The 16,622-nt window shown below is 44.6% G+C and overlaps 1 protein-coding gene across 4 annotated transcripts in view; it reads right to left on the reverse strand.

Annotated features, from left to right (window-relative positions):
• ASCC2 (activating signal cointegrator 1 complex subunit 2) overlaps positions 1 to 10,454 on the reverse strand; it is a 38,315-nt gene extending 27,861 nt beyond the window's left edge. Inside the window, exons 1-2 of one of the 4 annotated variants that reach the window (XM_074206303.1) lie at positions 10,413 to 10,454; positions 1,421 to 1,521 (exon numbers count right to left, since the gene is read on the reverse strand). In XM_074206303.1, the coding sequence (XP_074062404.1) occupies positions 1,421 to 1,501 (81 nt within the window). In that variant the 5' untranslated portion in view covers positions 1,502 to 1,521; positions 10,413 to 10,454. Of the gene's footprint in view, positions 1 to 1,420; positions 1,522 to 6,483; positions 6,583 to 6,706; positions 6,840 to 7,049; positions 7,233 to 10,412 lie in introns of those variants that run through there. The other 3 variants (XM_074206302.1, XM_074206304.1, XM_074206300.1) reach the window with 3 other exon arrangements.
• Between the last annotated feature and the right edge of the window lie 6,168 nt (positions 10,455 to 16,622).

Below are 16,622 nucleotides of genomic sequence, written 5' to 3' on the forward strand. Positions count from 1 at the left end.
CTCACTGTCAGTCCCACAGAACAGTCTGTCTCCAGCCCCCAGGCTTTTGTCCTCCAACCCTGGGATGCTCCCACAATCAGAATCCTGCAGGGCTAGAAGTCATCGCCATTCAGGTATTCCTGATAAGTGACCATGACCCTCTGAGGAGGTGAAGCAAACTTCTGGGACTTCCACCCTGGCTCCAGGGTTTTTTCACATCTCCCTTCGTATCTCTTCTAGGCTAAACTAGTCCCTTCTTCCTCATACAATATGGGCCTCCTCCAATACTGAGTCTTTAACTAACCAGTCCAGTCTCTAGGACACCAAACCTACTATGCGTCAGGCCTTTCATGGCACCTCAGGCTGGTACTGTTCTCTCCTCACCTCTGGACTTTCCATAGTACCCTACACAGAAGAGTCCCAGGTGATCTTTCTCTTGGGCTTCAGACCCACACTGCTCTACCTGGGCATCTTGGATGTCTCAAGATGAATGTCCCAGAGACATCTTAAATTCAGCATGTCCAAAACAGTTAGTTCTCCTTTCCTCCCAACAGTTCTTTTGCTTCATCCTCCGTCCCTCCCAGGGAGGACATCACCATCCTTCTAGTAACCCAGATGCTGGGTCTTTCTCTCCCTTCTTCTAAACTACAGATCAGCTTGGTTTATCAGTTCCATCCCCAACAGCTCTCACATCAGGTCCCTTTCCCCATGCAGAGTTCACCACCCACAGACTGGACCCTCCTCAATAGTCTCCCTACCTCCAGATGGATCAGGAACTCTGAGAAGCTCAAATAGCTCCATAATGCCTCAAGGATTAAGTATTAAACACCCCCCCCCCCACCTTTGGCCTGCTTAACATTCTTCTATCCAGTCAACTGATCTTGCATTCATTTTACCTCCCATCTTTGTATAGACTGTTTCTCATGAATTGAATGCCCTCCCTCTTTATCTCTTCAACTCCCTAGCTTTCTTCAAAGCTTGACTCAATTGCCACCACCCCCTACATGAGATCCACCCTGTTTCCCACCCAACCCATGGCTCCCTCTTCCTCAATTACACTGAATTTACTTGTCTATATTCATATATGTGTATATGGTTCTCAAGTTAGACACTCTAAGTTCCCTGAGGGCAAAAAATCTTTCACTTTTATCTAGATTTCCAACACTTAAAAGATGGTTTTTGATTTATATTCAGAATGTACTTCCCAGCAAAAATAAACTCCTTAAAGACAAGACTATCTTGCTGTTTTGTCTTTATATTCCAATTAGCTAACAAACATGGTGCTTGGTGGACACAGGAGTTGAGAATTAAGTTGGGTATGGAGAGCTCTCCAGTTAATTGTGGACCAGTTCTCCACCCCCCCCATCACCATCACCACTTACCACTTCGGATAAACTGTAAACCCACACGATGCTAAAGGACCCCAAGTAACCCGGCTCACCAGAGCTGGCACTGTCTTGAGCTTGCCCGTCTTTGGATCCTTTTCTGTGATCTGTAGTTCATCCAAGGGCAATGTAGGCATTTTGCTAGGGTCCTCTCCTCCTGAAGTCAAACAAGAAAGGACAACAGAGCTCAGCAGGGATTAAGGCTATCTCCCAAGAGGTCTGTAGGACCTTGCCCTATATGGAGGTAGAAGCCGATCTAAACAGGATAAATCAGAGTGGGCAGCTAATGACCTGGTGAATTGCTTCAATGATGTCATTCTTCAAAAGTAGAGAATCTCTCTGGAGGAAATCTAATTCTGGGTCTGACTGAGACCAATAAAGAGGCATTGGATGTTGGGGTTAAATGAAGGGAACCTCACAGGGCAACAACCTTTCCATTGTAAAACTTAAAAAGAAAGCAAAGAAAGTTTGAGCTGAGTCTCTAATGTATACTAGATTTCAGGCCAGGAATCTTTCAGAGAAAGGTTGTTTGCCTTCGAATTCAATATGGCTCCCTCCAAAGAAGAAATTCTGAAGATACACAAGAAAACAAGGAGTTGATAAAAGAGGGTAATACAGACATGCAAGGAACTCACCCCACACTTGGACTTTAAAGATACATGAAGCAGATGTGAGCAAGGGCAGGAAAGAGATTGTTGAGGGTTTTTTAAGGCCAAATTGAATAAAAGAATGGAGGGGGGGTTGCTAGGTGGCTAGGTGGCGCAGTGGATAAAGCACCGGCCCTGGAGTCAGGAGTACTTGGGTTCAAATCCGGTCTCAGGCACTTAATAATTACCTATCCGTGTGGCTTTGGGCAAACTACTTAACCCCATTGCCTTGCAAAAACCTTAAAAAAAAAAAGAAAGGAGGGATAAAGCAAATTCCCAAGGCTACTTTTGTGGAAAATATGGCAAGAGGTGGAATAGAAGAAAGTAGGTTTCAATAGATTCAGAATTAGTTGAATGGTCAGACTCAAACAGTACTATATCAGCTGGGGAGATCTCAGTAGAGTGCCCCAGGGATCTGTGCTTTTGACTCTTGTTATCAATGACTTGGTCAAAGACAGAGAGAGCATAGATACTTTTTAACTTTGAGGAAGGGATAAGTGGTCAGCATCTAACCAAAACAAAAACCTCAATGGGCTAGAACACTGCATTGAGTTACAAAGATTAATAAACATGGATAAATGAACCATGTTATACTTGGGTTCAAAAAAATCTATTTTCCAGGTTTAAAGATGGTGTAGTCAAATTAACTACCCATTTATCTGATAAAGATCTAGGGGTCTTAGTAAAATAGAAGCTCAATACAAGTAAATAATGTGATAGGGCAGGAAAAGAAAACTGTCATAACATCTTGGATGACTTTGAGAAGCACGGTCCATGAAGGTGATCAAGAATCTCACTATCTCTCAGACACAATTACCTAGCTGTGTGGCCTTGGGCAAGCCACTTAACCCCATTTGCCTTGCAAAAAACCTAAAAAAAAAAAAAGAATCTCACTATGCACTGGTCAAACCTTATCTGGAGTGTTGAATTCAGTTCTGAAGATCATTGTTGAGTTGGAGGGTATCCAGAGGACCAACACAATGAAAGATCCTTGGACTATGCCATATGAGAATTGATGGGAGAAACTAGGGATATTTAGTCTGGAGAAGACTCAGGGGGACTGGATAGCTGTATTTGAAAGGCTGTCACAAGAAAAGGGATTTGACCAGTTCCTGTTTGGCCCCAGAGAGCCTTACTAGATAGACCCTGTAGGTGGCAGTTGCAGAGAGGCCCTGTTTGGCTGGATGTCAAGACAAACTTTCTAACAATGGGAGTGAAAGAATAGGAGGCCTGGGCAGACTTTCAGCCCAAGCTGGATGGCCACATGTGGGAATATAATTGAAGTGATTCCTGCCCCACAGAGAAATACTACAGTACCAAAGGGAACTGGAAGGGCCTAGCTCTATGACTTAACCCTTGGGTGAGCAAGTCTTACTCTTGAATAGCCTCTCTAGACCTGCTCTTATGAATGTGGCTAGACTCTGGCTCTAAATCTATGATCCTATGTGTTTCTAAGGTCCCTTATCATCCCAAGTCTTTGATCCTTCATGGAGGTCCAACAGAAAACCACTGACCCAAAGTGACCCAAAGTACACAAACAGGAAGAAAATCCATGGATGAGCCACCATCTACTCTAGCAAAGATTACAGGCCCACTAAAGTCTTGCAGTGCTGGGGAAATGGGCCTGAATAAACAGAACTTCACTCATCTATAAAATGAGGGTTTGGACTCCATGGGTTCTTGAATTCCTGTCACCTGCTCTAACTGTTATTGTATACCAGAGGAGGTAAGGAGTGGATAGTTTCAGTAAATGATTATAGCTGTTTTAAAAAAAGAGAGACTGGGGGGGGAGGGAAGTAAGATTGGGGGGGAAATTGTAAAACTCAAATAAAATCTTTAATATTAAAAAAAAAGACTGAAATAAAGTGATCTCTGGTGGGGAAAGGGCAAAGAGGGAAGAGAAGGTTCCAGCTTTCCAAGGATTTATAAGCTATTATAACACTAAAGAGTTAGAAAGCAGCTGTCAAGTCCAATGGTTACATCACTGTCAAGACGTGATCCTCCAGATTTGCCTGAAGACCTCTGTGAAGGGAGAGTTCTCGACCTCTTCCAGGAGCCTATTGTACTAGGAAAGTGCTCTCAGTACTTCCTGACACCCAGCTATAATGAACCTCTTTGCAATTTCCACCCATTGCTTCAGAAGTGAGCTCTGTGGTCAAAGGGAACAAGTCTACTCAAAGGATATTGGGATTGATGCTGGAAGGGACCCGAGACGGAAGCATTTGTCATGTGGGTTCCATGAACCTGTCTTTAAAAAAAAGTTCTGATGACTGTATTTCAATATAATTCATTTCTTTTATAACTTATGTATTTTACTTTACATACATAAGAGCATTCTTCTGCATAGGCTTCACCAGATTCCCAAAGGGCCCATGAGTCAAAAAGGAGGAAGAATCTCAGGTCCAGAGAGAGAAAAAAGAAAACATAAAAGAAAAAGAAAGGAAAAAGGAAGGAAAGAAGGGAGAAACAAAAGAAAGAAAAGGAAAACCTTATTTTCCTCTTTCCCATCAAAATGACTATGGATCAGAGCTCTAGAGAGCAGAAGGACCTCAGAGATATCTAGTCCAACACCCTTAGTTTATGGAAGAGGAAATTAAACTCCTATTTATTCAACAGGCTCAAGTAGACAGCTCCAAGGTCCTGGAGCCTTCTTGCTCCAGACTAATTGCCTTCAGCTGCTTCTCAAAGGACATGAACTAAAGGGTCTTGGATGCCATGACAAGAAAGTGAACTGGATTTGAATGAGGAGGGCACTGCAGAGTTACCTGGATCCAGTGGCCAGATATGAATTAAAATGACTGAGGATGGCCCTGGCTGTGAGACAATTAGGGTTAAGTGACTTGCCCAAGGTCATAGAGCTGGTAAGTTAGTAGCAAGCTAGTTAAGGCAACTAGGTGATGCAGTGGATGGAGATCAGCCCTGGAATCAGGAGGATCTGGCCTCAGAAACTTGATATGGTTCTATAAGAAACAAGAGCCGAGTGCCGGGATTCATTGCTTTGGGTACATACAAGAAAGAAAGTATTTACTAACAGTCCCGGGGGAAGACAAGATAGATGTGAACCTACAGCAGTGTGGTATAGTCGAGAAGGCATTAGTTTTGTAATCAGGAAAGCCTAAATTCCAATTTTGCCTTAGGCATTTGCTAGTCATGTGACTGGATAAGTCACTAAACCTTTTTATGCCTCGTTTTCCACATTTATGAAGTGAGAGGGCTGGATCCCTTGACTTCTGAGGTCCCTGCTGGCTCTCTCCATGATCCTATGACCCAAGGGGCCCACATTGGTGGTAATGGCAGGTTAATTAATGGAACTGGCAGCTTCCTTGCTCTCAAGGGACTTCTGTCCATCACCTGGAGAAATCCCTCTAAATCCCAGGTGCTGCTCTCCCAGTGCAATCTGCCCCATCACCAACACTGCCAGTCTTCTCATAGTCAGTAGACTGCTCAAAAGAATAGAAAGTTTATCAGTTTGTAGTGATGTCTCAAGTACAGTCTGGTTCTGTTCCTTGAATGATCTGAGTAAGTCAATTCTCTTCATCTATATGATGCAGATAATGGCTCCGTGGATGAAATGGAATGAATGACCTGTATGCCTGTCAGTGGGATAGTTGATCCCTCTTTTGATAGTCTCCCCCAATGGGGGAGGGGGAATGGTGTCTCTCACTACTTCTCCTTCCTCCTCTTTTTCCTATCTCTAAAGTCAGGTGGGCTCTGAAATCCCCTCTTGCTTTCTGAGCTCCTGCAGCCTCCTCCAGGATGCTCCCTCCCAAGCCAACAGCACAATGTCTGGAACACCATAAATGCCAAATAAACATTTTTCAGTTGATTGATTGATATAGAAGACAAAAGGCAGTGGATGGAGCAGAGAGAGCCTTGATTTGGATAAGCTTTGTGACTCTGGAAAAATTTCAGGGCCCTAGGCAACTCACTGAACATGACCCTCTGCACCAGAGGAGGGAAATTCTGTACTAGGAATTCTCCAAGCCACTGATAGAAAAAGCAGGTTTGGACTAAACAAAACAAAAAAACCCCAAAAGTTTACAAATCACTGAGCTAACGTTGAGGATGCAAAAATGAAACCTACAAATCACTTACAATCTGCTAGAAGGGATCTAGAAATGTTCAGACGGAAGTCTAAGAGAAGGTCATTTGAGGAGATGGGTTTCATAAAGGTGAAAACAGAACAAGCCAGGAAGGTCAAGATTTGGAGATCAAGTACCCCCTTCTCTCCTCAGACACAGCCCCTGACCTGCCTCCTCAGACCTGGGGTGGAGGGGATGGGCTGCCTCTGCTCACTCCAGGCCATCTTCTCCTTAGCCGCCCAAGTGACTCTCCTGACCATGGCAGCTTTCATAAAAGCTAGACAAAAGTACTCTCCTTATTAAACCTCTGTGAATTAGGTGAAGTTCAAAGAATATTTCCATCATTTTACACGCTGAGAACCTGAGACCCAGAGATGTGGGGGGACGTACCCCAAAGGAGGTGGTTTTGCATCTAGTAAGAGGTCTGCAGGGATCTGACCCCCGTGTCCGCTGTGACTGCGGAATGGGTGGTAGAGCAGGATGGTCTCTCAGGGACCTGCCAGCTCTGGCGGCTAACGGGAGCTGGAGCAGAAGCTGCGGGGCTAAGACCCCCTTCTCTCGGCATTTGGACCCAGACTCCCAATCTGCCCCCACCCGTATCCTTTCCACTCACTCTGGTCTCTTCATTCCTCCCCCTTCCTTCCGTCCAGTCTGCCTGCCTCCTGCCTGATCCATCGCCCCCGGTCTAGCCCTGTCACCCCGTTTCCAGTCTGGGCCATTCGCCTCTGCGGCCCTCTCTCCCAGCCCTCGCCTCCATCAGATCTCCCACGTCCTCCGGATCCACTCTGGCCTACCCCCTCCCCCACTCGGGGCTGCCTCCCCCTCCCCCACTGCCTTCTCTCCCCCCGCTCTGTTCTCCCCTCCCCTCTCCCCACTCCCTTGGGGTCCCCTGGCCCCACCCCTGCCCCTCCCCCGGCAGGGGCTGCCCTGTCTCTCTTCCTCTGCCGTTTACCCACCCCCTGTCCAGGCCGGGCTCGCCTCCCGCTACGGCTCACGCTCCCGGCGCCGGTTGCCGGTCTTCGGTGTGACAGCTTAGGGCAGAGCCGCCATTTCCGGGGTCACGGAGCTACGGCGCAGGTGCGGACAGGAAACGTTCCTGAAGCCCCGCCCCCTCCGGGGACTGCTTCCTTTCCTTACCTGCCTCTCCGGGCTTGAGGCCCCGCCCCCTGCCACGAGCCCGACCGTTGGCCCCGCCCCCTGCCTCCCCACTCCCGGCCGGCCGCAGGGCGGACACTGAGCACGCGCAGCTCGGCACGGGGCGGGGCGGCGCGGGGCGGGGAGGCGCGGGGCGGGGCGGGGCGGGCCCCCTGCCCTCCCCGGGATCCGGCCCATTTTAGGGTGGAGCAAAACTGAGGCCTGAGGGCCGGAGGGACGGGGAGCCACCCGCCACGTGGGCCGAGCCCCCCTGCGGCCGGGCCTGGTGCCGTCCCTCGGCCGTGGCCGGTCCATCTGCTCCGTCCCGTCCCGGTGCCCCGAGCCGCGCCCAGGAGGTCAGCCCCAGCCCGGGCGGTGACGTCAGCCCCAGCTCGGGCATGATGTCAGCCTCAGGCTCAGACGGAGCCAGCCTTGGCACACTGAAGAAGACCCTAAAAGTCATCCATCTAATACCGGACCCAGAAACCAGCTCCAACATCGATGGCTGTCCACCCTTGGCCGCCGACCTCCTGAGGCAGGCCCATTGGCCAGCTAGTGTTGGGAAGCTCTTTTTGTTCTGTTTTTTGGGGGGGTTAGGTTTTTTTTGCAAGGCAATGGGGTGAAGTGGCTTGCCCAAGGCCACACAGCTAGGTCATTATTTGAACCCAGGTCCTCCCGACTCCAGGGCCGACGCTCCATCCACTGCACCACCTAGCCGCCCCGGGAAGCTCTTTTACAGCTGCAGACTCCCCTGCTTCTGGCCCTGGATGTCATGCAGAATGAATCCGGTCCCTTTTCCAAGAGACAACTCCCCAAGTATTTGAGACCGTCCGCTTTGTCCTCCCTAAGGTGTTTCTTAACCAGGCCAGACATCACCCAAATGCCGCTCCCATTCTGGATCCTTCGTTGGAGCAGCTGATCCACCAAGGCGGGAGCCCTGACCCCACTAGACTGGGTGAGGTCTGAGGACCTGTCACCCTCTCAGTTTCAGACATTTGACTTCATTTATAATTAGGGAACAGACTTGTGACTTTATTTCCCAGGGGAGGAATTTCTCTCCTCCAAAGCAATTGGCTAATTTGCAATTGTTAAGTCTCAAGAGAGTTTTCTAGAAGACTGATAGACTTAAAAGTAACAGAGTCAATATAGGTCGGGGACAGCTCTAGCCCAGGATGTTTCTCTTAATGTAGTATAATATATTGGTTTTCTTGGCTTAATTCATATGACAAGCTGTCATCCGACTACAGCTTTTTCATCTTGTACTTGTAAAACTGATATTTTTGAACCCAAGCCTTAGATTTTACATTGACCCTCTTCTATTTAAGTTTATTCAGGTCTGCCCAAGAGTTCTATACTGTCAGGATCCTTTTGAATCTAGCCAGCTCTTTCAGGCAAGAGTGTTAGCTATCCTATGCAGCGCAATGGTTAGAGCCTTGAACTCGAGATCAGAAAGACCCAGGTTCAAATTCTGATTACTACTGTGTGACCTTGGGAAATCACTTGTCCTTTCTGGGCTTCAGTTTTCTCATCTGTAAAATGAGGGAATCGGATTAGATGGTTTCTGACTCCATGATCCTGCCTAGTTTTATGGCTGTCCACAGTGGATATGTATGCCATCTGTGCCTTTATCCATGTCATTGATAAAAACTGTTAAATTGCTTAGAGCCAAGCTCCCTAACACATTGGAGATCTTCCAAGTTGACAATGAATCACTAGTGACTACCCTTTGGGTCCACCCTTTCAAGCAGTTTCAAATATATTTAATTATTCCAGCTTCTCACCCCACTCCCTCTACCTCTTCCATAAGAACAGCATGTAAGCCATGGCCACAGGCTTCCCCTGCCCCAAATCTATCATTTTTCTCCTAGTCTACCAATCTAGCATCACTACTGAAAACAAGCTTTCAGGTTAGTTTAGCATGTCCTGCTCTTGAGGTGGCTGAGTTAATTCTTTGGAATTGTTACTTCTGTTTTGGGATGTTCATTAATTTTTTTTTTTTTTTTAAGGCAGTGGGGTTAAAGTGGCTTGCCCAAGGCCACACAGCTAGGTAATTATTAAGTGCTGAGGCTGAATTTGAACTCAGGTACTCCTGACTCCAGGGCTGGTGCTTTTATCTACTATGCCACTTAGCTGCCCCTGTTCATTTTAAACAATCCAAACATTTCAGCATTTGACTTCCCTCCTCTTTCATTATCTTTCTCGAGTATCAACTCTATTAGCTATTTGGGCTCAGTCCATTCCAGTCCAAAGATTATTCTTCTTGGCAGAGAAGACTAAAGAATTATGAATTGAGAAGCTCTGCCTTTCTCAGAATCAATTAACACTGCTATGCTCACCTCAAAGCATTGATTCTGTTTCTTCTTTGATCCTCCTCTTTCCCCCAATATAATCTTTTTTTTTTTTTTTGCTTTTTTGGGTTTGTTTTTACAAGGCAATGGGGTTAAGTGACTTGCCCAAGGTCACACAGCTAGGCAATTATTAAGTGTCTGAGGTCATATTTGAACTCAGGTCCTCCTGACTTAAGGGCCAGTACACTATCCACTGTGCCACCTAGCCCCCCCCCATATAATTTTTTTTTTTATCTTGCTATCTTTGGCTTTCCAGGCCCAGATTTAGGATCCTAGGATCTGTGCCTCCACACTGATTTCACTTCCCATGTCTTATGAGCTTAGATATCAGTGGGAAAGGAAGGTTTAAATGAACCCTACCAATCCTGTAATACCAGTTCAGTATTAGGGAAGATGTTATGGAGCAAGTTGAACAAACTTTTCTCCCAGATAGATTGACCTGGAAGCCAAAACCATGGACTTTAGGCAAAGGCTGTCCAAAGTTCTGATAGTGAGAGTCTCAGATCTTGCTGGTGGCTTAACTGCTGGGCTATAGTCACACCTATTGAAGCCTTCTATCCCAATCACTCTTAACTCTGCCTTCTTTGCTGATTATCTCCAATTTATCCCATAAATATTTGCACAGAATCATCTTGATGTTGTCCCCCTCATTAAACTGCAGACATCTTGAGGACAGGCATAGTTTTTTCCATCTGTATCTCCATGATACACATACATATACATAATATATATATATATATATAATAATATATAAGTGCTTAATAAATACTTCATTCATCTTCCTCTTTTACCTAAACTTTTGGCGACATGAATTTGAATAAGACTAATTACTTATACCTTCAGGTTCTGAGTTGTATCAGTTGAGTCATAACATTCCTCTTGGGTTGACTTTTCCTGTTGAGTTTTGATCCTTGGCATGCCACCTATCTCCTCTTTGAGCCATTGAAATCTATTCTCCACCCAATCTGAAACACATGGCAGAAGATACCAGACTTCACTTTCTTTCTCTATCCCAAATTCTAACCTGGAGTGGTCCTTTGTGTACCCATCTTCCCAATCACATTATTTCCACCTTAGCCACAAGTTCTGGGCAGAAGAGAATTTCCCCTTTTTTGGACTCTTCATTTTTTACATTAACATCAACTTTAAATTTGCCACTTGTAAGGAATGAGATTGACCAACAGGCTACAGAGAGGCCAAAGGAAGGAGGGTTGGGGGAAGAATTCAGCTCAGGTGAAATGATTTAAGATATGGTTAAACTTCTGGTTTAATGAAAGCCAGGACCACCAATATCTTTCATCCCATGCTTACTCCACCATTTCCTCAGACTGTGACAATCTCAGTGGGGTACATTCTTGCTTGTGTGGCATGAATTTTACTAAACTGAGTGGTATCTAGTCTTTAAAACAGAATAGCTAGAGAAAGGAAAGTTGTATTGGAGAAGAAAAGAGCCTTAGGAAGGAAGAACAGTCTAGTGGAAGGAGCATTTAAAATTTAAAATTGGAGGACTAGGGTTTGATTTTGGCTCAAACCCAAGTGGCTTAATTTCTCTTGGTCTCAGTTTCCTCATCTGCAAAATGAAGGGGTACAGTAAGAGACAACATGATTCAATGGGAACCTGGAGGACCTGAGCTTAAATCCCATCTCACGTAATAGCTTCTTATGGAAGGGGGGGGGAGGAGCTGGAATAATTAAATGTATTTGAAACTGGTTGAAAGGGTGGACCCAAAGGGTAGTCAATAGACATAGTTGTTCAGATGAAATGAGAGTGTTCTGTGGCCATTAAAGGGCTATATCTCCAAGGTCCCTTCTGGCTCTATGACTGTGAAGACATTCAAGTCCTACCTTAGTTTCTTACTACTTCTGTCACCTTGGATAAGTTACTTAACACCCTTGAGCCTCAGTTTCCTCATCTGTAAAATGAGGAGGTCCCTTCTAGTTCTAGAGCTTGTGATGCCAAATAAGGCTTGAGACTTATTTGTACATGTTTTATACATGCATGACAGAAGATTGGTCCAGATCTGGACTCAAAGGCTGGAACTGCAACAAGGAAGTTGTAGCTGAGGTGCTAAAAGAGAGAATAGGGAGATTCAGGGAGGCAGAGAAACCAGGTGCCATCTTTATGGAGTGAGCTCCTGAGCACCAGTTGCTCTTCCTTGTCTCAATCACATTTTTTCTAACCTTTTCCTGCCTCCTTTGGTGTCTTGTCCTCCCATTAGATTATAAGCTCCTCAAGGGCAGAGACTATCTTTTTTCATCCATTGTTCAGTGCTCAGCACAGTGCCTAGCATGTAGTGGCTGCTCAATGAACATTGGATTGAGTTGTAATGTAATGAACAACAGAAAACATCAGTTTTAGCATTCCCCTGTGGGGAATTATGCCTGGGGAATGTAGTTTTTCGAAGGAATGACCCCTTAACTGATCTGGTTATCCATAAGATTGTCCTGTAACCTTATAAGGCCCCATTTGGAGCCTGCAAAAAGCAGGGGAGGGGAACCTGTAAGCCATGAAGTATTATTGCAAGAGGCCCATTCCATTTGATGTATGAGTCAGCATAATAAAGACACTGGACTGTAATGGATTTGCATTCTCACAATTTCTGGTGATGTAGCACACAACTCATCCATACTTCCTCAAAGACTTATCTGATTCCTCCCATGAACTTCCTTTAAACTATCCTTCCAGTATGCTAAAGACCTTCCTTTCAGCTTAATAGAGTAGCAGAACTGCAAACCATCCTTTATCCCTTGCTCTCTCTCTGTGTGCCTGACCTACTTCCTTTTTCCATTATACAGCTTCTGAAGGATACCTTTTGCTAAGTTCAATAAGCAAATTTTACAGCTTGGCCAAATGTTGGGGGGGGTGCAAGTGGGAGAAAATCTGGATGGTGAAAGTGTCCATGGGCAGTGAGGTGGCATAGATTGAGCACCAGTCCTGGAGTCAGGAAGACTCATTTTCCTGAGTTCAAATCTGACTTTAGGCATGTAAAACAGCTAAAATAATTGGGGGATCCTGGCAAGTCACTTGAGTTTTCCCATCTATAAAATAAGTTGGAGAAGGAAATGGCAAACCACTCCAGTATCTTTGCCACAATAATGAATGATGGGAAGGAATTGTAAAAGACAGAAATAAAGGATGTCCTCAAAGAAATGAATGAGTGGAAAGGAGGATGGACTGGGGCCATGGTTGGTTGGTTGTTGTTCTTTGTTATCGAAGAAGACCAAAACAAAAACTCAAAGATGGAAGCTCTTTCCTCTCAGACCTTCCATCTTTGAGTTTTGATGATAGGAACCACACAGCTGGTAAGTGACTGAGGCTGGATTTGAACTCTGGACCTCCAAACACCAGGGCTGGTGCTCCAACCACTGTACTATCTAAATACCCTATGACTTCAACTGTTGGAAACTCAAGTTTCCTTTCTAGAGGAGTGGTTTGTTATATATTTATAGAACTATGATATAAGCATCTCATAAACCATAAAGACCCATAGAAATGAAAGTATGATCTTGATGGAAACATCATCTTCCTAACTTCTACCCTAATCAGAGTTCTCCATAAAAAGAGCTTTTTGGGCAAGTGTATGTCTGGCATTCTAACAATGTGTCCAGCCCATTGTCATTGCACTCTCTGTAGTAATGTTGGAATGCTAGGCAGTTTAGCTAGAGAAAGGATCTCAGTATCTGGTATCTTCTCCTGCCAGGTGATCTTCAGAATCTTCCTAAGACAATGGTAACAGCAAGAAGGACAAATGGGCTCCCTTGGCAGCTTTGAAACCTCAAGAGAAATTGAGTAACATGCCCCCACCCACCATGTTGAATGGGTCCCACATAATATACACACAGACGGACATGGAGGGACAACAGATACAGGATGGGAAGAAATTTTTTGTTCCCCAAAAGACTCCAAATGGGGTCACAAAGAGTTGGACATGACTGAGCAACAGCAATGACAAAAGGGGTAGCTAGGTGGCACAGTGGATAGAGCACTGGCCCTGAAGTAAGGAGGACCTGAATTTAAATCCGGCCTCAGACACATAAAAATGACCTAGCTGTGGGTGTCACTTAACCCTATTGCCTTAAATAAAAATTTTTTCAAAATGGCAACAAAACTAATGTCATGTTTGTCAAGTGCTTAATAGTGTTTGACATGTAGTAGGTGCCAAGGTAAATAATTATTCCTTCTCTCCTAGCTAGGAACAGTCAGGAGAATAGAGAACCATACATCTAGAGGGGAAAGGAGCTTTGAGATCATTTTACAAAAGAAGAAAACCAACAATCATAGGATTACAGCTCTATAGCTAGAAAGAAACAGAAGGAAGCTAGTCCAATCTCATTTTACAGATAAGGAAAGTGAGGCCTAAAGAGATAAAATTATTTGCTCAAGGATTTTGATTGCTTAAACCTTGCCAGATATCATAGGGTTTAGCAACTAGATTTCTTTCTTTTTTTTTTTTTTGCAAGGCAATGGGGTTAAGTGACTTGCCCAAGGCCACACAGCTAGCTAATTAAGGTCTGAGGCCAGATTCGAACTCAAGTACTCCTGACTCCAGGGCCAGTACTCTATCTACTGCACAACCTAGCTGCCCCTAGATTTCTTTCTTAAGGACCATGCTTAAACTCAATTGACTCTGGTTCTCATTGATTGGCCAACAGTAGGTCCCAAGTCAAGTGTTCACACCCCACCCCACCCCTCACCCCCTGTATTCAGGGCCATTTCTAGTCATTTTAATTCATGTCCTGTCAGTGGACCCAGAAGACTCCTGAAGAGAAAGTGAGGTGGATAGAGCACCAGCCCTGGAGTCAGGAAGACCTGAGTTCAAATCCAACCTTAGACACTTAATAATTACCTGTGTGACCTTGGACAAGTCACTTAACCCCACTGCCTTGTTAAAAAAGAAAGTGAGGTTAGTGATTTTGCACTGTCCTCCATTTAAATCCAATTCACTTGTAAGTCATGGCATCACAATAGAAAGTGACAAGAGACAGGATTAGAACCCAGTGCTTCTGATCAGCTTTGGAATCAGTTCTCGTTCCATTCCATCACTCTCATGACTTTAGCTTTTTTCCTTTGGAGGCAATTAGTGTTAAGTGACTTGTCTAAAGTTGCACAGCTGTCACCACTACTAGTAGTCCTACAATGAATCAACCAACCAAATAATTGGATTTGTGAGTTGCCAAATTGCTTATTATAGTAAGGGGTATGCTGTACAAGGCATTCTTCTCACTTCTCACAAACCATTGGTCCTCGGGCTTGATTTTTAGGAAAGAGGAGTATGGGAGATGATCTGGCTATTGTGAGAGTCTCTTGGCCTTAAATGGTTTTGATTTCTCCCATATCAGTCAGGTAATCACAGCACACTGACAATGCTGGGCAAACAGAAGTCTGTGCTATGTGATGATATTCAACAGGTACATCCTAACCTGTCACTAGATGGGCTAATCATCAGTACACTCTTTCCTCTCAGACCTTCCGTCTTTGAGTATTGATGATAGGAACCACACAGCTAGTAAGTGTCTGAGGCTGGATTTGAACTCTGGACTTCCAGACACCAGGGCTGGTGCTCCATCCACTGTACTACCTAAATACCCTATGACTTCAACTTTTGCAAACTCAAGCTTCCTCTTCTTGAAGAGTGGTTTATTATATATTTACCTGCCTCACAGAGCTATGACATAAGCATCTCATAAACCATAAAGCTCCATAGAAATGAAAGTATGATCTTGATGGAAACATGATTTTCCTGACTTCTACCCTAATCAGCTCCAGCCAGAGATACAACTTAGATCCTCTCTTTTTCTGGTTCTTTTTCATGATTCACCCCTCAGGTAATCCCAAGAGAGGTGAAGATCATTCTCAAAGTCCTATCATTAGGCGTAAATATAAATATAAATATAAATGAGAGAGGCATCATCCCCACCAAGAGAATAAGATGCTCCTCTCCCATCCTGTCATTTTTCTCAAATGACAAGATAAGTGACAGACCCCAAATCATCTGGGGAGTCAGGAGCAGGTCTGGGGCTCACCTCCATAACTGGCCAGCTGAAAATTATGACCCATTACCTTCCAACCAGCTATTATACTAGAATCATTGTCATCATGATCATGATCATGATCATCATTATCAACCAGCTATTTTTCTGATAGGTCAACAGCCAGTAGGGATAAGAGAATGAAAGAATGAAATAAGGAATTTATTAAGCACTTACTATATATTCCAAGTCACAACCTAAATTCAGGGAATACAGACAGAAAAGTCAAGGTAGTCTCTTCTTTCAAGAAACATTGGAATGAGAAAAACAACATGTATTAGATGATTTTAGTAACAGTTCAAAGAGGGGGGGCAGCTAGGTGGTGTAGTGGATAAAGCACTGGTCTTGGAGTCAGGAGTACCTGGGTTCAAATCCAGTCTCAGACACTTAATAATCACCTAGCTGTGTGGCCTTGGGCAAGCCACTTAACCCCATTTGCCCTGCAAAACCTTAAAAAAAAAAACCCAAAAAACAACCAAAAACAACAGTTCAAAGAGAAAGCTCTAGTGATTCTTGGATGATGGTGGTGGTGGTGACGACTAGTGCCTTAAAAGTTGGCAAGAACTTTATATTCATCAAAACATTACAGTTGGTTCTTATCCTTCATTATCGAAGACCAAAATGACATCACTATGTTGGAGACCAATTACAGTATATCCCACTGTGGCTGATCAAACCAATACAAGCTGGGAATGCTCTACCACAGTTTGGACTTTTAAAAGTAGTCCATGTGAGCACCTGGGGTGGGTACTCTGAAACTTATGTATAACATATTTCCTTTCAATTACTTCAATTCTACCCTCCTCACCAAGGAGGGCATGCCATGCTGGGTGGCCCTTGGCCAGTATCTCCCATGCTGAACAATCAATTCTAAAGAATTTTAATGAAACCTTCAGGGTGATTTCACTTTTTCTTACTCCCTTGTGAGTGCTAGGACAGTTCTCCAGAAAATTGTTTTTCATCAAAACATTACAAAATATGTAGGAAGGAGGTACTGTAGTTACTCCCATTTTACAG

The sequence above is a fragment of the Macrotis lagotis genome, chromosome X (genome assembly GCF_037893015.1).
Source record: "Macrotis lagotis isolate mMagLag1 chromosome X, bilby.v1.9.chrom.fasta, whole genome shotgun sequence".
Lineage (NCBI taxonomy): Eukaryota > Metazoa > Chordata > Mammalia > Peramelemorphia > Peramelidae > Macrotis > Macrotis lagotis.